Source organism: Gymnodraco acuticeps, unplaced genomic scaffold, assembly GCF_902827175.1.
Source record: "Gymnodraco acuticeps unplaced genomic scaffold, fGymAcu1.1, whole genome shotgun sequence".
In the NCBI taxonomy this organism is placed as follows: Eukaryota; Metazoa; Chordata; class Actinopteri; order Perciformes; family Bathydraconidae; genus Gymnodraco; species Gymnodraco acuticeps.
Genome location: NW_022990549.1, coordinates 241,027 through 265,810, shown reverse-complemented (window position 1 = coordinate 265,810; position 24,784 = coordinate 241,027). Strand labels below are relative to the sequence as shown.

The 24,784-nt window shown below is 41.4% G+C and overlaps 4 protein-coding genes across 4 annotated transcripts in view; 1 reads left to right on the top strand and 3 right to left on the bottom strand.

The window, feature by feature from the left end:
* Positions 1 to 626: 626 nt before the first annotated feature.
* LOC117553451 (clathrin heavy chain linker domain-containing protein 1-like) lies at positions 627 to 12,279 on the bottom strand. The gene is made up of 11 exons (XM_034227380.1): positions 11,741 to 12,279; positions 11,026 to 11,213; positions 10,474 to 10,562; positions 10,138 to 10,336; positions 9,683 to 9,798; positions 9,279 to 9,378; positions 9,089 to 9,195; positions 3,319 to 3,490; positions 2,546 to 2,748; positions 1,987 to 2,169; positions 627 to 874 (listed from the first exon to the last, which is right to left on the bottom strand). The coding sequence occupies exons 1-11, from the start codon at positions 11,942 to 11,944 to the stop codon at positions 678 to 680; spliced, it is 1,758 nt and encodes a 585-aa protein (XP_034083271.1). The 5' UTR covers positions 11,945 to 12,279; the 3' UTR covers positions 627 to 677.
* Positions 5,485 to 8,068, bottom strand: LOC117553452 (tripartite motif-containing protein 35-like). The gene has a single exon (XM_034227381.1). The coding sequence runs from the start codon at positions 7,567 to 7,569 to the stop codon at positions 6,199 to 6,201; it is 1,371 nt and encodes a 456-aa protein (XP_034083272.1). The 5' UTR covers positions 7,570 to 8,068; the 3' UTR covers positions 5,485 to 6,198.
* Positions 12,280 to 12,657: 378 nt separating the features above from the next.
* Positions 12,658 to 16,289, top strand: rps27a (ribosomal protein S27a). The gene is made up of 6 exons (XM_034227395.1): positions 12,658 to 12,740; positions 12,851 to 12,915; positions 13,318 to 13,372; positions 14,102 to 14,187; positions 14,618 to 14,749; positions 16,105 to 16,289. The coding sequence occupies exons 2-6, from the start codon at positions 12,868 to 12,870 to the stop codon at positions 16,252 to 16,254; spliced, it is 471 nt and encodes a 156-aa protein (XP_034083286.1). The 5' UTR covers positions 12,658 to 12,740; positions 12,851 to 12,867; the 3' UTR covers positions 16,255 to 16,289.
* A 6,082-nt stretch (positions 16,290 to 22,371) lies between these two features.
* LOC117553449 (bone morphogenetic protein receptor type-1A-like) overlaps positions 22,372 to 24,784 on the bottom strand; it is a gene marked incomplete in the record, with an annotated part of 53,611 nt that continues 51,198 nt past the window's right edge. The window contains 1 exon segment of the mRNA XM_034227377.1: positions 22,372 to 24,751. Coding sequence (XP_034083268.1) covers positions 24,695 to 24,751 — 57 coding nt within the window.

The following is a 24,784-nucleotide window of genomic DNA, read 5'->3' as shown; positions in this document are numbered from 1 at the left end:
TAACAGGCGAGCAGAGAGCAGAGACGAGGAGACGGACAGAGGGGAGATTTGTTTACAGCCCAGTGGGAGATGTTTGTTCATCATGGAGCTCCATTCACAACGGACACAAAGGGTCCTCTGTTTGACCTGCTGAGTGTGTGTGTGTGTTTGTGTGTGTGTGTGTGTGTGTGTGTTTATTAGTTGGATTCCTGAGCGGCTTCAGCTCGTATGATGGCAAGTAGTATTTTGTCTTAGTATTTTTATTCTAAAGACAATAATAGTATCTAAAAAAAATTTCTAATGATGGTAACAATGGTTTTCAATAATTCCTTTCTCTTAGAACTACTGATACTCACAGTACGACACACACATACACACACACACACACACACACACACACACACACACACACACACACACACACACACACACACACACACACACACACATCTCCATGGATTAAAGGTGTTAAACACACAGACATCATCACACACTTCTGTTGTTGTCTTGATTTTATGATGTTATTGATGTTTTTTGTATCACTCATTATTACTTGATGGTTTGGCATTATCCTGATACATTCATGCCAATAATATTGAATGAAATTGAGCTGTCACACTGTGACGGACAGAAGAAGGAGACCCAGGTTGTTACCAGCTGGTGTTTATTGCTTCTTTCAGCTGTGATTGTTCTACCGATCACAGAAAGACATGCTCCATGAGCCGGCCCCCCTCCAGGTCCGGGGACAGGACTCTGGTCCCGCTCTGCTCCAGCAGGACGAACAGCACGGCCCGGCTCAGGTCGGCCCGGTTCAGCTCGGAGCACCGAGACGCCACATCTTCCCAGACGTCCATCGAAGAGCCGCCGTCCTGCAGCATCGCCTCCTCCAGAGCTCCTGAGAGGACGGAGACACAGAGAGGTTGATGTGTTCAAAGGAAATATCACAAGGAGAGGTCTTCTTTATACAGTGGATCCAAAAGACAAGGCAAGGTGAGAGACAGACAGGTGAGAGACAGACAGGTGAGAGACAACAACCAGGAGGACACGCCACCAGTCCTGGGAGACAGACAGGTAGAGAGGGAGATAGAGGTGAGAGACAGACAGGTGAGAGACAGACAGGTGAGAGACAACAACCAGGAGGACACGCCACCAGTCCTGAGAGACAGACAGGTAGAGACAGACAGGTGAGAGACAACAACCAGGAGGACACGCCACCAGTCCTGGGAGACAGACAGGTAGAGAGGGAGATAGAGGTGAGAGACAGACAGGTGAGAGACAGACAAGTGACAGACAGACAGGTGAGAGACGGACAGGTGAGAGACAACAACCAGGAGGACACGCCACCAGTCCTGAGAGACAGACAGGTAGAGACAGACAGGTGAGAGACAACAACCAGGAGGACACGCCACCAGTCCTGAGAGACAGACAGGTAGAGACAGACAGGTGAGAGACAACAACCAGGAGGACACGCCACCAGTCCTGGGAGACAGACAGGTAGAGAGGGAGACAGGTGAGGGACGGACAGGTGAGAGACAGACAGGTGAGAGACAGACAGGTGACAGACAGACAGACAGAGACAGACAGGTGAGAACAACAACCAGGAGGACACGCCACTAGTCCTGAGAGACAGACAGGTAGAGATTGAGACAGGTGAGAGACGGACAGGTGAGAGACGGACAGGAGAGACGGACAGGTGAGAGACGGAGAGGAGAGAGACGGACAGGTGAGAGACGGACAGGTGAGAGACGGACAGGTGAGAGACGGACAGGAGAGACGGACAGGTGAGAGACGGAGAGGAGAGAGACGGACAGGTGAGAGACGGACAGGTGAGAGACGGACAGGAGAGAGACGGACAGGTGAGAGACGGACAGGTGAGAGACGGACAGGTGAGAGACGGACAGGTGAGAGACGGAAATTGTTTGGGCCCAGTGGCATCACGTAGCTGACATGGAACAGAACAGAAGCAGCTTTCAGAGTGAACCTGCAGTCAGAGTGGTGTTAGTTCACCTTGTCCTCTGCTGACACAGCTGTCCAGGAGCTGCAGAGCGAGCTGCTGCCGCTGAGGGTCGTCCAGCAGAGAGGAACAGGACACACCCAGCGACAAGATGGCCGCCCGACCCTGCTGAGGCGCCGTCAACAGCTGGAGGAGGACGAGGCCGGGCGAGAGATTCAGAACCCACAAACAGTCCTCTGAGAAAGAGAGGGAGAGATTCAGATTCAATAACAGAGATGAACTTTGTGCATTTGTCAGCATTGTCAGAAGATATCATACATTTACTTTTTATATTGTTTTAAGCCACATTTTTACCGTAAACATTTGACATCTGGATATTAAGTTATTAGAGAAACAAGTAGCGCAAACGTCATCGGAATCCGAACAGCATCCGAGATACACTGACTTTCAACATAATACCACGTTATTCACTGTTTAAGTCAAATGTAAAACCTCTTGAACCATGAAGTAATCCAAACCAGGAGAAGCTGAAGACTACATCTCCCAGGATCCAATGCTGCTTCCCCACCACACCAAACTACAGCTTTTACTATTGTTTTCTTTCACACCGACCTGCTGTGAGGTCCTCGCAGTGGTTCATGAAGTCTGCGGCGCTGTGGATCAGGCCTCTGCTGCACATGCTCAGTGCGGTCTTCCTGTGCAGTCTGCAGGTGGTGTAGACATCAGTCGCCAACGCCAGACAAACATTGGCCACGCCCGGGTTCTTCTTAGCGTGCTCAGTCAGGACGTCGCCCAGATCCTCAGAGACAGTCAGTCTGCGATGATGAGGAGCGTGACGAGCCGAGCAGCAGCAGAGATCATGGAAACATTTTTATTATTTGTGTTTACCATTTTGGCTTCGCTCCATTGGCTGCCAATACATTTTAGGATTCATTTTTTAAATCCTTTTATTTGCTTTTAAATCCCTAAATGGCGACCCCACCATATCTTTCTGAGCTGCTACACCCTTACACGCCCAACCGCCCTCTCAGGTCAGCGGATCAACTGCTCCTGAATGTGCCCAGAACCAGGTCTAAGCTCAGAGGGGGCCGTTGCTTCTCGGTAGAGACTCCCACACTGTGGAAGGATCTGCCCCTGCACATCAGACCGGCCTCCACACTGCCTGCTTTTAAATCGCTTCTTAAAACCCACCTCTTCTCCTTAGCGTATTGACATATTTTAAAGCGTTACATTTATTGCATTAAAATTGTTTACAGTTTTTTACTTGTACTTGTTTTATGGTGTGTGAGCTGTGTGGTTTTTTGTATGTTGCGTTTGTTTATTTGACTGTACAGCACTTTGGTCTGGAGGTTTTAAAGTGCTTTATAAATAAAACTGTATTGTACCTGTTGTTGTTGATGCTGTGGGTGACGAGCTGCGTGTTGCCGTGCTGCAGGGCGCAGAGGACGAGCTGCAGGGAGAGAGCAGCCGGCAGCCATTGGCCGGGCGGGGTCGTCATCAGGAGGGCCTGGAGGAAGAGGAGGAGAGGGGGGGGGGACCCCGGGGGCCCCTTCACACCTGGGAGACAGACGGGGGTTTTAAACATGGGCAAACATGAAGGGAATATGAGCATTAAGATGGAGAGAATGTAGTTAATTGGCAGTGAGTAAGAGAAAAACAGGTCTAGTGGCTTTAAAGCACATGGGTCAAACTCAAGGCCCGGGGGCCAAATCAGGCCCTTGGTGGATTTAATTTCGGCCCACAGGATAATTTCTAATTACTATTAGATCTGGCCCGCCGGTATATTGCACGCACACCTTCACTCCATCCTGAGGGTCTCCTCCGCTCAGAGCCTGAGCCCAAACATTGATGACCTTGCACCCAAGATGAGATGCCAAGTATCTGGCTTGAACTAGCATCACAGAGCAGCACACTGAGTTTAATGGATGCTTCCTTCTGCACTTTGTTTCTTGTGACAGCAGGGCATGTTTGGTTTGTTCTTTGAGGGAAATAGTTTTGTTGAAACTGTTGTTGGCCTGTGGAAAAATGTACTGTAGAAATGACTCAGAAAAGCTGCAGATAGAGCCATAAGAAATGAATGCAACTGATTATTTAATGTTTAATGTTGTTTTTATAGGCAATAATTTAAGCTTTGTTAGTTCCAGGTTTAATATGTGCAATAAGTTCATTTCAATAAGTTTTGCAATAAACATTGAACCTGTCCGGCCCTCGACTAGCACACATTTTTTAATTTTGGCCCACTGTGTATTTGAGTTTGACCCCCCTGCTTTAAAGAGAGAATAGTAGCAGCTTTAGTTCCCCGTCAGAAAGGGCTGTCTGACTTGGACAGCAGATATTATCATCTGATTTGATCTAATGAAAGATGTCTTGGTTTGACTTACAGTACTTGTCCATCAATTAGCACCGAGATGTTTGAGGACACCATTTCAAATCTGTATAACCATTACATCAGCACTTGTTGCATGATTTAATAACCGGATTTTAAAGGGACCATTATGCTAAAAAACTGTTAACAAGCATTTTAAAACACTTTTTTTTAAACGTTATATTTAAAGCTGCACTTAAACCTTAAAGTGTGTGTAAAAGAATAAATGGAAATCAGGAAGCCATTTCAAATAACGAAGAACATTTGTATTATTATATCAAGTTTGTATTCACCACCGTTTTACATGAAATCATTTATTTTATTAGGAGCTTTGTTTATACTTGCATCCTTCAAAGAGATCAACAGTGATACGTTACAACAGAAATACAATGTCATGTCCCCCCATTAGTTGTTGACTTGGCTAATTCATATTCCAATGAAATGACATATAATCAATAAAGGTTGCACACACACTTCATACAGTAATCAAACAATTAAGCCATTAACATGGGACCCAACATGAAAACAACTAATAGCACACATATCAATAAACATCAGACATAATTAAAAAGTTAATGTAATCATACATATTGCCAACATTTTAAAGGTCACCTATCGTGCTATTTGTCGGCAATAGCATAGGTCTCAGATATATACAAATATATAAAAAACATGGCTATGAAGTGTTTTGCTCAAAATACCAAACAGATCACCCATTCTAGCCATGCCTCATATCCCTCTATTCCACTTCCTGTTTCAAAAGTGCTGATTTGGGGTATAAAGCTTTAAAAAAAAAAAATGTATACAAAAAAAAGGAGGGGTCTGAGCTCATTCGGGACCCGGCAGCTACTGTCTAAACTAAATGCTGCCGTGATGAAACGCCATATCATGGATTATCAAGGATTCTCTCTGAAACAGTTTGGAGCTCAAAGGCTTTCTCTCTTGCCGGTTATACCACAAGGTGAGTTCCTTTTTACTTCCTGCTTCTTCACACACATGCTCTCCAGTACAGGTTAGCTCTGAGTGTTAGCCATGCTAATGTAAACACCGACCATATTACGTCCAAAACAGTCGGGCATTGTTTCTGATAGCAACGTTTCTGATTGGGCCGTGGGTCCACATTTCAGATATTACGTCATATCGGACGCAAATCTGGATCAGCTCCGTTGTAGCCCGTTTTTAGAGATTTAGGTACGGAGGAAAAGAGAGAGGGTTTTCCCAACACATTTTTATGTATAAAAGACATCAAAAAGTGCATTTTGCATGATAGGTCCCCTTTAAGAGAAAAATGTTTTGAGTATTCTTTGGTACTGAGATCTAACGTTACAAAGTGAAGCGATTTGGTATTAATAAAATAAAACATTATTTCTGAGAGCATTTTTATCCTAATTTATAAATCCATAATCTCAGAGATTATCAGAGTATTTTCCTAGTCAAATTATCTTGTTTTTAATAAATATAAATGATTAATTTTAGATAGAATGTTGTTTCTCTCTAACAATATATTTTCTTGACAATTTGTGTTTTTTTTTCACGGAAATAAAAATATTAATCCTCTGAGTTTTTTCTGGCAGTTTTATTATTACTTCAATCTCGGAAAATCTTCTCTTCCCCAATCCATAGTTTATTTCATGTTTATCTACAATGGTCCTAATATGGCATCATTTAAAATGAATTGTACCAGCTGTACATTCAATGGATTAACATTATAACATTCTGCAATGAATACTTTTACTTTTGGTACTTTACATATATATATTTTTTAAATGTAATTTTACTTAAGCGTGATTTTGATTGCAACATTCGATGAGAGTATGTCCACTCAGTGTATTTCTATTTCACAGTAGGAAGTGGAGTACAAACACCACCTTCAAGCTGAAGACTCAGACCTTCTGTTGTGTCAGCCGACCTTCAGTGGTAAAATCTTAAGGGGGTGTTTATCCACAGTGCAAATGTACGGAAACAGCCTCTCAGTGAAAGTGTGTGTGAAGGTGTGTATGTGTGTGTTGGTGTCAGGATCAGAGAATGAAAGCTTTCCTCTGTCCCAGTCCAGATTCACTCTGATCCTCTGCAGCTTCTTCCTGAATACGAGTTGAGAGGGTGGAGCTGGTAGTGACAGTGCTGAGTATTCACCTTCACCGAACCATAATGTCCACAATCCAGACTGTATGTCTCTCTTCCTCGGGACAGACTCTGCTAACACACCCAGAATCCACTCTCTACTGTCTCCAACCTCAACATCCCAGCTGTGAGAGCCTGAGTTAAAGCCCTCCGAGGCCAGGACACCGCAGAAAGAATCAAACCTCTCTGGATTATCAGGACGTTTCTGTCTCCCTCCTTCCATCACACTGGTCAGATCTTCAGACAGGATGAGTTCTGGATGAGCAGTGTTTGGGTCCAGAACAAGAGGGAAATAGGAGACCATGTAGCTCATCTTGCTCCAGATGTTAAAGGTGAGGTTGCCCAGGTGTTTGGCCTCGTCTATCAGAGCTCCTGGGGGCAGCTGTGGATCCTCCAGCAGGGGGCGCTGCAGCCTCTCCACTGCAGCCTGGTAGTTGTTCAGGAAGGAGGCGTGGTCAGCTTTCATCTCTTCCTCTGTGGCCCTGAGTGTGTGAGAAAGAGCTGCTATCTCTCTGCTCACAGCCTCCATCTTCCCCTCTATCACCCGACTCTTCTGCTCCTCTTCCTCCCTCAGTGCAGCCATCCTGGCCCCCTCTTCCTCTTCTAGAAACTGGTGAAGCTTCTGAAATTGCTCCTTAATCTGCGTCTCTGTGCGTCTGGCCTGGACCTTCAGGTGTTCTGCTGTTCCATCAAACTCCTCTTTAGCCTTTTCAAAAGCATCTAACTTCTTCCTAAAGGGTTTCAGAGTGTTCTGAAGTTCCATCCTGTGTTGTCGCGCAGCTTCATCGATGGGTCTGAAGCTGTGGTTAATGTGTTTTTCTGAATCTCTGCAGACGACACACACCGGCTGCCTATGGTCCAGACAGAAGAGTTTGAGTTTCTCAGAGTGCAGATTGCAGAGAGCCTCTGAAGCGTTCTCATCTCTCTCCCTTTGAAAGGCCTCACAGAGGTTCTTTAACACCAGGTTACAGGGAGGTGTTCCCCTCGATGACCTTCTCTTGCATAGTGGGCACTCACGTGTTATTTTCTCTCTCCACCAGTCCGTCAGGCAGCCTTTACAGAAGCTGTGGCTGCATGACAGGAGAACAGGGTCTCTAAAGATGTCCTGACAGACCGAACAGCAGAGATCCTCCTCTGATCTTGAAGCCATTCTCTCAGAGTGAAGCTGAACAATTAAACAGGACTCGCCTGTGCTTCCCTCCCTGCTGCAGTTACTTTCACTTTTAGTTTTTTTTCAGGGGTAAAAGTATTTTAAAGCTTAAAAATCCTTGCTGTAAACGTCCTCCCTCAGATGAATCCAGAGCTTTGTAAGGAAGGCAAATGTTACCGTTCGTCTGCCTGTCTGTCTGTCTGTCTGTCTGTCTGCCTGTCTGCCTGTCTGTCTGTCTGTCTGTCTGTCTGTCTGTCTGCCTGCCTGCCTGTCTGTCTGTACGTCTTTTCTCACTGAGAGTTAAACAGGAACAAACTAGTTTCCTGCTTCCTCTCAAGATTATGTAATATCAGGGGTGGAACTTTACTGGTAGGATTTATTTGAAAGGGAACAGATAGCCAAGTAACAAAGGTCGTATTCAGAAGAAACTTTTTTGAAATGCAGGAGTGGCTCTGAGAGCACCGTAGTCGACCAAAAAGTCAGAATAATAAAGCTTAGAAGGACAATAATATATATACAAATATGTCCCACATGTTTGTGTTTTCTGACTAGCTGAGAATAAATTCATTATAATTTGAAGGTTGACAGGAAACTGACACTCAGTGCGCCTTGATCTTTCTCCAACGTCTAGCACGTCTATTCTTCTATCCAATTTATGGCAGAATGTAATCCTTGATTTTGAGTTTACTTCTGCCACTTACTTTACTTTGCATTCAAGTCTTGTTACAGTGGACCTTCACAATAAAAGTCCTCTGCAACACACACGTTTTATTGGGGAGGGCCCCGGGAGAGGCGAATCTCGCCCATCTACTTCCGACCCATGGGACCTTATTTCGTAAAAAGTATGTATTGAAGTCAACGGGGAGAGAAAACGTATCTTTCGATCCCGTTTGAATTGTGCCACGAATTACACATATGATGTTTGTCAATCTTAAAAAATCATTTCCATGTCAAAAAATCACAGTTTGTCGTAAAACTGTTGAAATATAAGACTATGAAAAATACGCAACTAGAAAGACTACAAATCCCAGAATCCCGGTCCCGCATGCTGGCTCTTACGGACCGACTAACTCCCCTTGTGTGTATGCACAGCTCTCAACATGCCCAGACTTGGAGTGATTTTCATCTCTTTTAATACTTTTCGCCTCATTCTGAAAGAAAGAAGTGAAATGTTTCAACGTGACGGCCGTCTTGGTGTGTGGTGCGAGACGGGAGATGTAGGTCATTGAGCGGTTCACACAAAAAGTGTTACTTCACAGTTTTACGACTATTTTTTTGACTTGCAAAATTATCTTTTAAATTGACAAACATCATATGTGTAATTCGTGGCACAATTCAAACGGGATCGAAAGATAATCTTTCTCTCTCCATTGACTTCAATACATACTTTTTCCGAAATAAGGTCCCATGGAGCTCCCCGGAAAGGGAGGGACTTCGCCTCTTTATTGGGGAGGACCCCTGCAATACAAATCTGCAGATATGCACCTTATCTCTTACTGTACATGTGTGTGGTTCCCACCTTTAAACATCTCCATGGTGTCCAGGTTCCTCAGGACTCCTCGGGGAGATCTGGCAGCAAGGAGAGCCGCTTCCTCATACCGAGCCGAATCAAAGAGCTCAAGAAACCTGTCGGAGAGAGAAAGGTGATTCAGAGAGAGAGTCTGAGGAGTTCAGATAAACTGGTCAGGATTGGTCTGTGAAGGCAGCACCTGTCCAGGCGATCTGCCAGGAGAAGGGACTCGTCAACACCGGTCGGCTCTTCGTGCTCAAACAGTTCAGCGTTCATGCTGCAGCCGTCATCGTCTGTCACTGCAGGTTTAAGGTGTTAATATATTATAAATAATGTGAGACATTTTTATTTTGAGCGATGGCCAAGAAGGGACACAAGATTATAGCATTCTGAAATATCAATGCAGGGTTTGAGAAACAAGGTTAATTGTTGCAGAAATACCTTTTTGGAGCAGTAAAAACAGACGGAAATGATTTAATAAGTCATAAAATAACACTGAAACATTATGAGTTGTTGCCTGAAGAAGCAAAGAGACAATATTGAGATAAAATATGAGATGCTAATGGTTTTAAAATCCTCTAAACAAGTGTTTTTGTGTCTCACCGCTGGTCTGTCTGGCATCTTCCAGAGTGGAATCCAGAAGTTCCTCCAGAGAAACCTGCTGCTTCTCAAACTCCCAGCTGGACAGACGGTCGGACACTAACCTCAGACTCTTGTACCTGCACACAGACAGAAAACACAGAAACATGGTCATTCATTTGGAGAAAATCAACGACACAAGCCACCGTTGGTGAGTGAATGTGTGACGGCTGTGTGTGTTGATTTATATTAAGCAAAATGATGTATTCTCATGCTTTAAGTCCATGCTGTAAATAACTACGGACAGACACAAAATGACTAAAAACATGAACACAAAGATAGACAGAACAGCTACAAAGAGACAAATAAGTACAGAGAGACACAAAGTGACACAAACAGACACAAAATGAATGTGTTACAGTAAATGGTGCAAATGTAATCTTAAGAAGATCCATACGGACCCGTTGACAGTTCTTTACCTGGTCTTCAGTAGGTAGTTTTTGCTGCTCAGCTGGTCTCTGTGGAGCTCTGCAGCCTGCAGCTCAGCGTCCAGCCGGGCTTTGACCTCCAGAGAGACACCGTCACTCTTCCTCTCCAGGAGAGAAGCTCTCTGGGCTTCCAGATGCTCCAGGTGTCCATCCAGAGCCTCAGGATCCTCGGAGTCAGCTAACGTCAAACCTGGGACATGAGACATATGTGGGGTTTATTGTATCAACTCACGCTAATGGGCCTACAACATCTCCTGCAACAGATTGAGACTACGTTTACATTTAGCAGTCTTGATTTTCAACTGCAATCATCAGTTTCAGTAGTACCAGGTATCCATGTGCTCTGCTCTTCAGAGGATTTGTGTCTCTCCATCTCATCTTGAAGTTCTGCGGTTTCCCTCTGAATGACATAGATTCTGGAAAGAGCCAAAAGCATTCAGAGAGCAGCAGCTACATGACAATCCTTCATGCACATTTAATTGTCAAACATTGCCATTATATCAGGGATTGTTTTAAATAGTTAAAGGTAGGGTAGGTAAGAATGGAGAAACCAGCTCGAGTGCGCTAGAATTTGAAAGTACGCAGCCGAAAAAAATCTGCCCCTTCCTTCAGACTTCCTCACAGAGCCCCTAAGAGCTTTCCATGGAATATGACAAAAAGTATTTCTGAAGTGAATTACCTACCCCACCTTTAAGCATGATATTTGCTTCATTTAAGGTGTTTCTCAAGTTGATCATCCATCGTTTGAAACCACTCAGTTCAAATAACTAAAACAATTTATCATCACTTGTAGTTAGAAACTTTTCAGGGCTGTTATCTAAAGATTGAACCCTCACTGGCCTTTAGAAGAGTGAGAAGTGGACCAAACGCAGCACCCACCTCTCCCTCAGGTGGGCGGCTCGTCTCTGGCATGTCATCAGTGATATTGGATCTGACATTGAGGCCGCCATCCTCTGTTTAGCCGCCCTGAACTCATCCTCCCTTTTCTGCAGAGCCCGGACCACATTGTCGTACTCCGACTTTATGGTCAACAGGAGCCTCTTATAAGTCGTCGCTCGTCCAATCACCTGTCAGAAACAAGAGGACATCACAGTCACCAAGTGTCAGCAAGTGGCAATATAGTGTAGAAAATACTTAGATTGTAGAAAACATTCAGCATCTAAATATACTTAAAGCACCAAAAGTAAATCTACAGACTATGCAGAATCATTTATATTATTGTATTATAAATGTTGATGTGTGCAATACTCCAATGTTGCAGCTGGTAAATGATTAACACTTAAATCAGACTTTAGTTCCACCCTGGAGTAAATTCACAAGCTGCCCTGCAGTATACAAAGTCATTACAACTAGCTGCACCTTTACCAGCTTTGATAACACTTGAATGATCAATAATAATAAAACGTATCATATATTATTCTGAAATGGACCAATCTGCACAATGACTACTTTTACTATTTTAAGTATTGTGTTATGCTAATACGTATGTACTTTTTCTTGAGTAACCTTTTGAATGCAGGACTTATACTTGTAACACAGTACACTCTGGTAGTTTTACCCAAGTACAAGATCTGAGTACTTCATCTGCCATCACCTTATTAAATACATGGCGGTAGACGATGTACCGCAGTTCATCAGGTCCCTGTTGTTGGCACTGTATATACAGTTTCTCCCGCTCTATAAACTCCTCCAGAGACCTAAAAAAACGTTCATCACTCTCAGAAATCAATATGTCCGGAGTTGAACTTCGTTCGTCTGTTCGTGAAGAAGACCTGCTGTAGCTTTGAGTCTCAGACATTGTTAGTTACCTTTCTGTTTACAACTCCCTTTGTAGCTATGGTTACCGCGAAAGTGTACCTGGGAAAGTGTGTTTTCAGAGAGATTTCATCGCTCTCTTTCAAGACGAATAACTATTTAATATGGAGGATGAAGTGTGACGGAAATAAAACGTTAAACGACCATGTATATTTGCTTTCGCTAACTTCCCATCTCCAAATTCCACCTTGCTGCTTTGAGGCATTGCTATGGATACCGCGAAAGTTTACCTGGGAAATTGTGTTTATGTGAAAAATAAAATATTTAGTCGTTTTATTATTTAAATATATGCCGAAATAGACATAAAAGGGACAATAAAACGAATCACAACAAAATAAAAAGACTCTTTTACGATAGTAAATTGGTAAACGGACAAATCGTATATCTTATAGGCCTATCTAATAATTTTAGATATTTGTGGGCAAGAATGTGGTGGCTAACTTTCTGACTGCCATCTTACTTTTCGACCACGTTGCCATGGTTATCGCGAAAGGTCACATGGGAAATGAAGTTTTATTTTTTTTATTTCAATTTTTGCTTTCAGATTGTATTCCTTTATGCTTATGAATACAGATAAATACGCGTTGTGATAAAGCAATTATTTCAATGTTATCACTGATTAATCTGACTAAAAATACGAACACATTTGAACACGTTTCGATATTTTTGATCAGGCACTGTCAACGGGTGTTCCCAACCCGTGGAAATGCGGGCTGAAAACCCCGTCGCCTGCTCTGGAAGACCTCTTCTCATGATCCGCCATTAGGAGTGAGCCTCTGGTAAGATTAGCTCTCAGTCAAAACCTAATTATTATCACAAAATAACACTTTTAAGAAGCATATTTCAGTTCCTACGAAATATTTAAAGTCTTGTGTGTTTCCCCGTACAGCTGGGTATAACGCCAGGATGCAGATTTTCGTCAAAACCCTCACGGGTAAGACCATAACCCTCGAGGTGAGTGCACGGAGAAAATGCGGCGTTTTCTGTCTCCAGGTTTTACCATGTTTAAGTCAAATTAGGCGGATAATTCAACATTTAATTGAACCTTTAAGTACTCAGGTTGGCTACTAAGTTCATTGGGTGTGTTTTTAAACCCAATAACAGTCGATACTGTCGTAGCTCACAATTGAAGCTAAGTGGCTAAGCGGCTAAGCTAACAGTTACACCGTAAACACGTGTGAGTGAAGCAGACTGGAACTACCCTTTCAAAATAAAGTGTGACATTTCTTTCAAAATGAACTACATTATTAATGCCTACTGATACATTTAGAGTGTTTTAACCCAATATGTGATGGTCTCGTTGACCGGAAGAAGGTGTCATCATGGCTGACCGGTGTTCTCTGTACTTTTTCACAGGTTGAACCTTCAGATACTATCGAAAATGTCAAGGCCAAAATCCAAGACAAAGAGGGTGAGTAGCTTTAGACTGGTTTGTTGTGTATATAGTTCAGGTTTAATAGTCTCACAACGTTTGCACATAGAAGGAATGTATTTTGGTGCTTAACAATAAACAGTAGGAGGTTAATATATAAGGGTTTTTATCCAGGAACTAGCTTAAGTTCAATGCACATTAAATATGTTATTAAGTGTTATGCAGGAACTATCAAAGGTGCAATGCACAATCATGAGCATAGTGACATGTTCTCAAATGTCATGATTTTGAATGTTTTATATCTCAAACATGCAGTTTTCCCTGCTTCAATGTCATATTTCCTCTATCTCTGTATTGGTAGTATCAAAGTAAACTTGACTTGACATTTGAACAAATGAGAATATAAAGCCTCACCTATCTATATTTTACAAGTGGAATTGTAAAACCTTAAGATGGTTGAGGCTAGCAGGAACATGTAATACGATGTTGAAGATCAGCTCGACTCTAAAAAACTAATATGTGTATTACCCGATTATCCTGTAGCTTTAGAGTTTTTAAAGTTTTTATAAGGAGACGTGTGGCGCAGTGGTTTAGTGCAGGTTCAAACCCCACTGCAGTCAGCATGTCGTTGTGTCCCTGAGACACTTCACCCCAAATTGCTCCTGTGGGGATTGCCCACAGTATTGAGTATGTAAGTCGCTTTGGATAAAAGCGACTAACATGTAATGTATAATGTTGGTGTTGATACCGTCTCCTTTTGTTCTTCAGGGATCCCCCCAGACCAGCAGAGATTGATCTTCGCCGGTAAGCAGCTGGAGGATGGACGTACCTTGTCGGATTACAACATCCAGAAGGTGAGCTGAGGAAGAAAAATCCTTCTACTTTTTATATATATTTTTTATTACAATAAACCCCTCAAAACACAGCTTTAACACACTCACACAGTCAGGAGGGGATACACATACAAAGTCACTATTAACTGAATCTGTAATTGATGAGTCTCATCCACACGTGATTATTCAAAGCAACCCAATAATAAGACCTACTTTAACAAAATGGAGAGGAAGGACCTGATCGGTACATAAATACAAGATCAGTCAAGTGGGGTTAAGATGATGCTCAAATGGACCCAACATCATTTCATTGATCATTTTTTAACTCTCAGAAAGTCTGATTTCCAGTCTCTTTTATACACTAACATGAATACAGTTTGAATGTTCTTAATCATAGATTGTTATGTTACCAAGATGAGGACCAACATCTGATTTTGTTCCTTGTCTTCAGGAGTCCACCCTTCACTTGGTGCTGAGGCTGCGTGGAGGTGCTAAGAAAAGGAAGAAGAAGTCTTACACCACCCCCAAGAAGAACAAGCACAAGAGGAAGAAGGTCAAGCTCGCTGTGCTCAAGTACTACAAGGTAAGAACTCTAACATCCAGGAGCCTAGTCTGCTCACAGTACAATAGGTGGTCACTTTGAACGCCTTTCTAAGGGACAGCTAAAGGGTGAAGTCAGGGGTGTCAAACTCAAATACACAGTGGGCCAAAATAAAAAATGGGTACTAGTGGACAACTTATTGCACATATTAAACCTGGAACTAACAAAGCTTAAATTATTGCCTATAAAAACAACATTAAACATGAAATAATCAGTTGCATTCATTTCTTATGGCTCTATCTGATTTTTTCCAGAGTCATTTCTTATGATTACATTTTCCCACAGGCCAACAACAGCTTCAACAAAACTATTTCCCTCAAAGAACAAACCAAACATGCCCTGTTGTCCTGAGAGAAAGTGCAGAAGGAAGCATCCATTGAACTCAGGGTGCTGCTCTGTGATGCTAGCTCAGATACTTGGCATCTCATCTTGGGTGCAAGTTCATCAATGTTTGGGCTCAGGCTCTGAGCGGAGGAGACCCTCAGGATGGAGTGAAGGTGTGCGTGCAATATACCGGCGGCCAGATCTAATAGTCATTACAAATTATCCTGCGGGCCGAAATTAAATCCACCAAGGGCCTGATTTGGCCCCCGGGCCTTGAGTTTGACACATGTGGGTTACATGAAGGCAAATTTAAAGTTCTAGGTACTGAACTTCTTTTGTGGTTTTTATTCGACAAGGTGCCTCAGTTCTGTGTCGAACGCAGCTGGGGATATTTTTTATTTTTGCAGGGTTTAACAAGTACATTTGAATCTTTAAGATACTATTAGGAGGACCTTTATTGTGACGCATGTTCTTCAGCAGAGCTAAATAATTTCAGACGGCCTTTCTGATTATTTACAATTAATTAAACATCAAGGCAATCAACATCAATCACATGTTACGGTTATATTACCGACAGTTCAAAAATGTTTACTGCAGACAACCTGGTTATAATACAATGTTAGAATTTGACAAAACCATTTCACAAAATAAAACTACTTCAACAAGATGTTAAGAGTTGAATGGAAACTAAACAAAAGCAAGGTTGGTTTTTCGTCTCCACTAGATCAAATCAAATGTCCTCTGGTAAAGCAGTAGCTAAGATTTTAAATCTAATAAGCACTTCAAGTTACTGCAGAAACCCTGTGATATTAACATTTCAAAGCTCATGCTGTTATCCTAGTTGTCTGCAAACTTCCACAATTTGACAAGAATTAGCTTCAACAAGATTTAAAGATATGTCAAAAAGCAAATGTTGATTTATTTCTCAAAGAGGAATTGTTACATTTTGATCTAGTGAAGAAGCAGTGATAAAATACTGACGTTTTAAATCGTCTTCCTCTCTCTTCTTCCAGGTGGACGAGAACGGTAAGATCCACCGTCTGAGGCGCGAGTGTCCCGCAGACGAGTGCGGTGCCGGCGTCTTCATGGCCAGCCACTTCGACCGCCACTACTGCGGAAAGTGCTGCCTGACCTACTGCTTCAACAAGCCCGAGGACAAGTAGATTAACAAAATAAAGACCGAAATGTTTTGACAAAACTCCAAGTCTCTGTGGTTATTTCTTAAAATCAGAAACAGGTTTATTATCAGGTAAGTTGATGGCATGGTGCATACATAAAAAGTAATACACAAATTAATATCAAAGAGAACTAGAAAAAAGAAAACGGTATTTACATAAAAAGGAATAAAAATAGAAAACCGATTGTTCAGTGTTGCTGTGGGTCCTTAAACACTTTGAACATCTGAAACCTTACACTGCTGTTCTTTAAATGGCTTTACTTTTTGTATTACTTTCAACATTTTAAACATGGATGCCATCTTTAATATGTAGGATCTATTGAGCCATTGTGATTTTGTTACATTTATAACTCATTATTTAACACTTGGTTTATTGGTAGTCATATAAAATAGTACCTAATAATTTCCTACTGGCTGACATATTGCTTTTTTCTCACCATTTGATCATAGGTGTTTAAGACAATGTAATGGTCAAACAGGATGCCACTGTCTTTCATGGGGGGGAAGCGTTCTCTGTTTGAGGTGCCTCCAGGATTAGTTTTATGGGTATTTCATGGGTTAATGATTACCTACAATTTGTATTTTTTGTGCTGGAAAATGGCAGAAAATGTACCATTAAAAGTGTGGTTTGTATGTTGTGTACTTTTAAATGGGTAATAAAAGATATTCAGTTCAATAATTGCATTAGTTATTTTAAACATTACATTAAGGGAATTAAAGAAATCGGGTTACTTTATAATATTTCCATGTTTAAAAGTTAATTTCCCACCTGGTTTGTGAGATGCAGTTTCAGCGGCTGTCCAGCAGGGGGCGCTGTGGTGCGCTCAATGAGTGGAGAAAAACCTGCAGAGCAAGAGTTTAACTCGGCACTACCCAAGAGATGCGAAATATAGTAAATGGAACAAATGAGCTTAATTGTCTTCTGAATTATTTATCATACAATTCACCTAAAAACAAATCTGTTACAGTTTTTTTTTTTTAAAGACTATTTGGTTCAATGTTTGTAGTCAGTGCACACATAGTCTAACTCTTAACTTTAAGAGGTGAGGGATCAAAATGATACATTAAGTGTAAATAAATTCAATATTTCCATTCACAGTATATATATACTGTGAATGGAAATATTGAATTTATTTACACTTAATGTATCATTTTGATATATATATTTGTAAAGGTATCAAACCCAAGCTTGTTTGGGCTTTTGAGCAAAATTATATATTGTTTTGACTAACATTAAACATCAATGTTTATTTATATAGCCCAATATCACAAATGTTACATTTGTCTCGGTCTTCACAGTTTGTACAGAATATCAGTATGACAATACGACACCCTCTGTCCTTAGACCCTCACATCGTACAAGGAAACACTTCCAGAGAAAACCCACAGTTTAAAGGGAAAATGGGAGAAACCTCAGGGAGAGCAACAGAGGAGGGATCCCTCTCCCAGGACGGACAGACGTGCAATAGATGCCGTGTGTAAATCGAAGAGATAATAGTTTTTACAGCGTAGGTAGACCAAATGTTTGGAAATGCATGTGTCTGTAATAAGAAGATGAATCCACGAGGATGTCAACAATCCTGTGGGAGCCATCAGGGAAGTAGTTTGATGAGTCAGGCAGGACCACAGAGACAGGTTCAGCCACGACTCGAAGTCCAGGACACAGATCCAGTACTCAGGATAGAGGATCCAGGACACAGGACCGCAGCAACAGGATCAGCCACGACATCCCGGCGTAGGTCTACACCAAAAAGAAGGAGATCAAGGCACATATGCCTCTCCCTGCTTCCACCGTCTACACACACAACCAAATTACATACCATCAGTAAGGAAAAAGAGTAAGAACTAAAACGTATAGGTGAAGAGGCACAACCATAGACTGTATATAAAGGGCACAACGTGTCTACTTATTATATTATTTTTTCAAAAAGGAAGGTCTTAAGCGCACTCTTAAAAACGGATAGGGTGTCTGCCGCCCGAACACAAACTGGAAGCTGATTCCTCAAAAGTGGAGCTTGATAAGAAAAGGCTCTGGCTCCCATTGTACTTTGAGAGACTCTAGGAACAACCAACAACCCTGCATTCTTGGAACGCAATGCCCTACAGGGGTCGGCAACCCGAGGCGAGCCGCATGCGGCTAGCCCTCTGCTCTGGCTCTCTTGAGTTTAGACAAAAAATAAGAAGGAAATTAAATACAAGTATTTGTAGGACTATTTAAATGTTGTTGCACGGTTGAAAATGTTTCGTATTTTGAGGTGATACTGTGACACATAAATAAAAAACGGTTTTAATTAGGTCAACTAAACTATGTCCGTAACATCCCTCTACGGTCCCGCACCAGCGCATTTTCTTGCAGGCCAATAACCTGACCCCCGGCTCGATGAGCGAACTATGGATACATCAAATAAAAGAAAAGTATCGGAGGAACACAGGATTTAATTCTGCGTGGTTAGAATCAGAGCCATATAATAGAATAATAATAATCTCATAATAGAATAATATCAAAGAATAATAGAATAATCTCTCTAGCCATTCCAATGACAGCGTTGTTTTCCCCCAAAAGTGGGCGGGGCCGTCATTTTTGCCCGGAAGTGACATAGGTGTTACTCTCATCTATGGCGCTGGTTAGAGTTATATGCTTTCACAGCAAAACGATGCTGGCTCACCGACAGGGCCGTGGGAATTAGGGGTGCTGAGGGTGCTGCAGCACCCCCTAGTGGAGGACAGGGGATCTGCAGTTCCACAAGATATAATACAAAAAAAACGACAACACAACATTCATAATTAAGTAAACATAACACCCTTTTCACCCCGGTTACATTTTCCATTTGCCCTGTACGATGGGCGCTGTAGTGATGAAAGTGGGGGATGTTGGCTTATCAGGCGCCCGCAGCTCACAGCCAAAGTGAGAGAGATAGAGAGACGGGGTGCACCGGTACCGGCGGGGATTGTTGTTAGATTCTGCTGCGCTAACGGATGTAAGAAGCTGTTTCTACAATAATGTGGAGGGAGAGTTCTGTCCTGTTAGACTGAGAGGCTCAGTGAGGTAAAGGACTTGAGGGTTTTAGATAGTTCACTTTAGTCTAAGTTATCTCAGTGAGTCTCAAACGTTTTGATCACAATTTATGTAAACAAATATTTCTAAGGCACACCTTTATAATTATTAGGATAAATAAAAACAGGTTTGAAATCATTCCAATGTATACTATAGGACAGTAAACCAAAAATATCGTTTACAACTGGAGAGATTTAAAAATATGCATAAATAAATAAATGTTAACTGGTAAAATAAGATATGAATGAACAACAAAAATAAAATAAGTTACATTTATTTGTTATTGGCTATGGTAGGTTACTGGAAATGTTCACATACTTATTTGATTAATAAAATGCAAACCGATCTTTTTCATATGGGTGTTTAGAGTTGTACCCCCTAGATCAGTCTCTAGTAATTGGGCACTCAAATTGCACCAGATTGAAGCATTTTACTATAAAATGTAAAAAAAATCTTCCTGGGGGACACCCCCAGACCCGCCTAGAGGATGTGAAGTCCACCCCCCAATTAAAACATGTTATAAATTAATACTAAATACATTTGAAGCCTTTTTATATAAGCTGTCCACCATGTCAATATGTTTCTCTTTTTGTAGTGTATTGGTCTTTTGTAGCGGTTTTTCATTGCCAGCTAAAATCTTGCCTATAGGGCAGCACATTGGTCAGAACCAGCCCTGGTGTCATCCCCACAGCACCCCCCATTTGAAACATGTTCCCACGGCTATGCTCACCGATATATTTGATATGTAGGCCTAGAGAGAAGTTGTCAAGGTGCTGCAGCCTTTACGTATCGAGGGAAAAACCGGAAGAGGAAGACAGCTGACGATCTGCAGTCATAATTCAGTTTACTCTTTTTAGGGTGGGTCAATTTTTAATTGTATTTTATTCCCTTCAAATGTGCAGAGGACTCCCCAAGTGCTGTGTCTGATTTATTTTAAAGTAGGCCTGTGTATTTTTTTTTAATTCTCCTTATGAAAGTTTTTTGTTTCTTATTAAAGGTTAACAGTTTTATAAATAATAAATGCAAAAAAACAATAAACACAACTTTATAAGCAATCAAATATGTGTTGCGGCTCCAGACAAAACAAATAGCTGGAAAAGGGGCCAAAATAGCTCTTTTGGTCAAAAAGGTTGCAGACCCCTGCCGTAGTAGGACAGTAATGAGTTCTTTAAGGTAAGATGGCGCCTGCCCATTAAGGGCTTTGTAGGCGAGAAGAAGAATTTTAAATTATATCCTGTGTTCTATAGGGAGCCAGTGTAAGGCAACCAGAACAGGAGTAATGTGGTCCCTTTTCCTAACTCTGGTTAGTACACGAGCTGCAGCATTTTGAATCAGCTGAAGCGACTTGACTGACTTCTTGGTACACCCTGATAAGGAGTTACAATAATCCAGCCTTGAAGTAACAAATGCATGGACTAGTTTCTCTGCATCGTTTTGAGGCAAGATATGCCTGATTTTTGCAATGTTACGTAGATGGAAGTAGGCGGTCCTTGAAATTGATTTTATGTGGGCGTTAAAGGATAAATCCTGATCAAATATAACACCAAGATTCCTTACAGTCTCACTGGAGGCCAAATTAATGCCATCCATAGTTAGTATATCCTTAGATAATTTGTTTCGTAGTCTTTGGGCCGAGTACAATAACTTCAGTTTTGGTCGTGTTTAACATCAAAAAGTTTAAGGTCATCCACGTTTTTAAGTCCTTAAGGCAGTCTTGAATTTTATTTAGATGATTAATTTCATCAGGCTTGATGGATAAATATAGTTGAGTATCATCCGCATAACAATGAAAGTTTACAGAATGATTCCTTATAATATTGCCTAACGGAAGCATATATAATGTGAACAAAATAGGTCCGAGCACTGAGCCCTGTGGCACTCCATGGCTAACTTTGGTTTGCATGGAAGATTCATCGTTGACACACAAACTGAGAGCGTTCAGATAGATAGGACCTAAACCAGTCTAAAGCAGTTCCCTGTATGCTAACTAAGTGCTCTAATCTTTGCAATAGGATATCATGGTCGATAGTATCAAATGCAGCACTGAGATCGAGCAAAACAAGAATAGAGACACGTCCCTTGTCTGAGGCTATTAGAATGTCATTTGTGACTTTAACCAGAGCTGTCTCTGTGCTATGATGTGTTCTAAAGCCAGACTGAAAAGCTTCAAATAAATCATTGTTTTTTAAGTAATCACACAGCTGTTTTGCGACCGCTTTCTCAAGAATTTTTGAGAGGAACGGAAGATTGGAAATAGGTCTATAGTTGGCTAAAACCTCTGGATCGAGGTTGTGCTTTTTAAGAAGCGGTTTTATCACTGCTACTTTGAATGATTGTGGAACATAGCCTGATAATAAAGACATATTCATAATATTTAATAAATAAGTGCTAATTAATGGAAAAACTTCCTTCAACAGCTTAGTTGGAATTGGGTCTAACATACACGTTGATGGTTTAGAAGAAAGACTCATTGAATTCAATTGTTCAAGGTTTATGGCTGAAAAGCATTCTAGTTTACTATCTAGTGTAATATTAGAACTTATGTTTCCGGGAGCTGTTGATAACACTATACTGGTCAAAGGCAAGAGGTCATTAATTTTGTTTCTAAGAGTAACAATTTTATCGTTAAAAAAGAACATAAAATAATCCAATCAAAAAATGTTTAAATGTTTCTATCACAAAATGGCTTCTGAAAAGTGATGATTGTGTCTTATTATTCAATGTTTACCAACTTGTTATCTTCTTTCTCAGCAGAAATGAGCTTCTATGATTAAAAAAACACAAAGGTTTAATCTATAAAACCAAACAAAAGTGAAGAATACTTTTAATTATATAAAATGTCTTAATATCAGGATTTTAAGCTACGTTACAAGTAAAAATGTATTTTTCTGTGTCAATTTCCTTTCAAGTTAGGTTTTTCTATTACCAAGAACACGTTTTGTTACGTTTCGCACTTCTTGAAATCCATTCTTGGCTCGACTGTTCATCCTTGTTGATGTCCTGGTAGAAAATGAGCCTCAAAGAGTAAAAACAATACAAAAACAGAAATAATGTTGTGTACTAAAATAAGGTTATTTACTTAAAAATCGTTACATTGGACAGACTGTATACAGAGTTTTCATTTCCTTGGTAAACTCATAAGGCACCGAACCAGATGCTGAACAAAACAACACCAAAACAACAACAAAACAACAAAAACATTACAGCTTTACATATTAGGGATTATTTCTATACGGGGAGTTTCCTTGCATATTTGTTAAAGAGAAAACACTAAAGTTACTGCTCTTAAATATGAACTGTAAGCTTCATTCACACACACTCTCTCACACACACACTCTCTCTCTCTCTCATATACACACTCACACACGTAGACATACATCGTTCTACTGCTGAGGAGATTTCTGTGTCTACATTTCAATAAACCTATTTGCTTCCATGCTAGCAGTTTCCCCCTGTTTCCAGTCTTTGTGCTAAGCTAGGCTAAACACATTCCCAAATATTCTTAAAGGGGACGTTATTTGCCAAAAAGCAGCCCAATTGAATGACTCTTGATGTATTGTAGAACGATGGAACAAGGAATCTTATTTTTAAATCAGAGTGGGAGGAGCCAACATGAATCTATGCAAATCTGTTTAATTTGGTGGTTGGACAGCAGGATAACGGAAAAACGTCTAACCAGATTTTCATAAAACTTGCTGGAAAGGTGCAGCATCGTCCGAGGAAGAACCCATTACAATTTGGCCCTATACGTTCACCTATGAAATGCACCATTATGTTGATAAAAATGACACATGTCGCCCTATTTGGCCAGGGGCAGTACACAGCTCAACTGGATGCATGTAATATAGGTCTAGCTGTTATTTAACTTGTCTAGTGTGGAAAATATTTACATTATAACTTCAAATTAAATAGGCATTTAAACAAGTCTTGAATCTAACATAATCTCAATGAACCCTGGTACACGGGTCCTTTTGGCTCCACCCACTCAGGTTAAACTCAACCAATCAGGTATCTCGACAGACAGACCGACGAACAGGAAGTGGACAGTTAGACAGGAAGTGGACAAACAGGACGGTAGACGTCTCCTGGAGTCGGCTGGACGTCAACACCACTGCAGCATAGTGTTCTGATATTTTAACTTTAAACCCTCTCACGAGTAGGCATGGCATCTAATGATAACACTTATTTACACATTTTAATTCACATATTATAATAGTACCTTTTTTTTCCTTACTTATAATTAACTCAACTTTCTTAAGAGTGGAGATATATTTCAATATGGCAGGAGAACTCAGTCCTGAAGAGAAAATAATAAAAAAAAAAAATTGGCATTTCTGTTTAAACAGGCAGAGGAGGAGGAAGGCAACACAGGTCCTTAAAAAAAAAATCTGTTCATTTACGAGCATCGTTTCCCCCTCCGTCGAAATTATCTTTATCGTCTCGTTTTGCTTTCACGGAAAGCGTCAAACCGGCAGAAAGAGGAGGGACTCCATGTTTGTTTCTGAAGGAGGAGGAGCGTGAGGAAGGACTCCATGTTTGTTTTTGCGCTGTGTCTCTATTCTGATACCTTAATTCAATGCCATGTCGTAAACTGTACACACTTTGTATTTTGTGAATTTCGACCCAGTAGCATCGTCTCAAATCCTGGAAGCCACAAAATTGCTGTTGGCTCGTGAAGCGAAAAGATCGAACAGATCTGAGAAATATCTGAAAAGTGTGTTATAATGCATTTGGAAATGCTTTCTCACATTCATGTTATTTTTCACAAATTATTTCAGACATTTCTGTTCAGCGGAGACCGTCCTTTTCAATCAGTTCACAGCAGCCATGACTTGACGCTTTCTGGTCAAAGTTCCCAATAAACAAAGTGTTCAGTGGCCGTTTCTCAATGTCGAGTAAAGCTGCTCCAGAGCCACTATTTCAAGCATACTATGTCATTGAGTGTCATTGTTTAAATGCCCAGCATACATGTGCTACCAAGCAAGCCTCCTCGACATTGAGAAACGGCCACAGTGTACCACATGGCAGGTACCACATGGCAGGTACCACATGGCAGGTACCACATGGCAGGTACCACATGGCAGGTACCACATGGCAGTGTACCACATGGGAGTGTACCACATGGCAGTGTACCACATGGCAGGTACCACATGGCAGGTACCACATGGCAGTGTGATAAGAAAAGTATCCGAAATGACACACGTTGCACGATGGAGGAGGAGACACAGCGTTCAGCCCTGAAATGGGTCCATTATTATTATCTCTCTCCTCTTCCCGATGAAGAGGGAGGCGCTGATATTAAAGAGGACGAGGATGAGGGGCGGTCAGATCTTGATGTCCTGCGACTCCACCATCTTGGAGAGCGTCTTCTTCACTCGGAGAATTGTGAGGCGGGAGGCGGGTTCGGAGCCCAGCACTCGGACATCAGCTTCAAGCAATCGCCCGCAGACACTAAGGACAC

Excerpts from the sequence above, each read along its gene's own strand:
- rps27a (XM_034227395.1), top strand. The coding sequence starts at position 12,868 with ATGCAGATTTTCGTCAAAACCCTCACGGGTAAGACCATAACCCTCGAG. Across the intron at positions 12,916-13,317 it reads GTAAGACCATAACCCTCGAG|GTTGAACCTTCAGATACTAT; the intron begins GTGAGTGCACGG and ends ACTTTTTCACAG. Across the intron at positions 14,750-16,104 it reads CTGTGCTCAAGTACTACAAG|GTGGACGAGAACGGTAAGAT; the intron begins GTAAGAACTCTA and ends CTCTTCTTCCAG.
- LOC117553452 (XM_034227381.1), bottom strand. The coding sequence starts at position 7,569 with ATGGCTTCAAGATCAGAGGAGGATCTCTGCTGTTCGGTCTGTCAGGAC.
- LOC117553451 (XM_034227380.1), bottom strand. The coding sequence starts at position 11,944 with ATGTCTGAGACTCAAAGCTACAGCAGGTCTTCTTCACGAACAGACGAA. Across the intron at positions 10,563-11,025 it reads GCCGCCCACCTGAGGGAGAG|AATCTATGTCATTCAGAGGG; the intron begins GTGGGTGCTGCG and ends GGCTCTTTCCAG. Across the intron at positions 3,491-9,088 it reads CACCATGGAGATGTTTAAAG|GTGTGAAGGGGCCCCCGGGG; the intron begins GTGGGAACCACA and ends TCTGTCTCCCAG.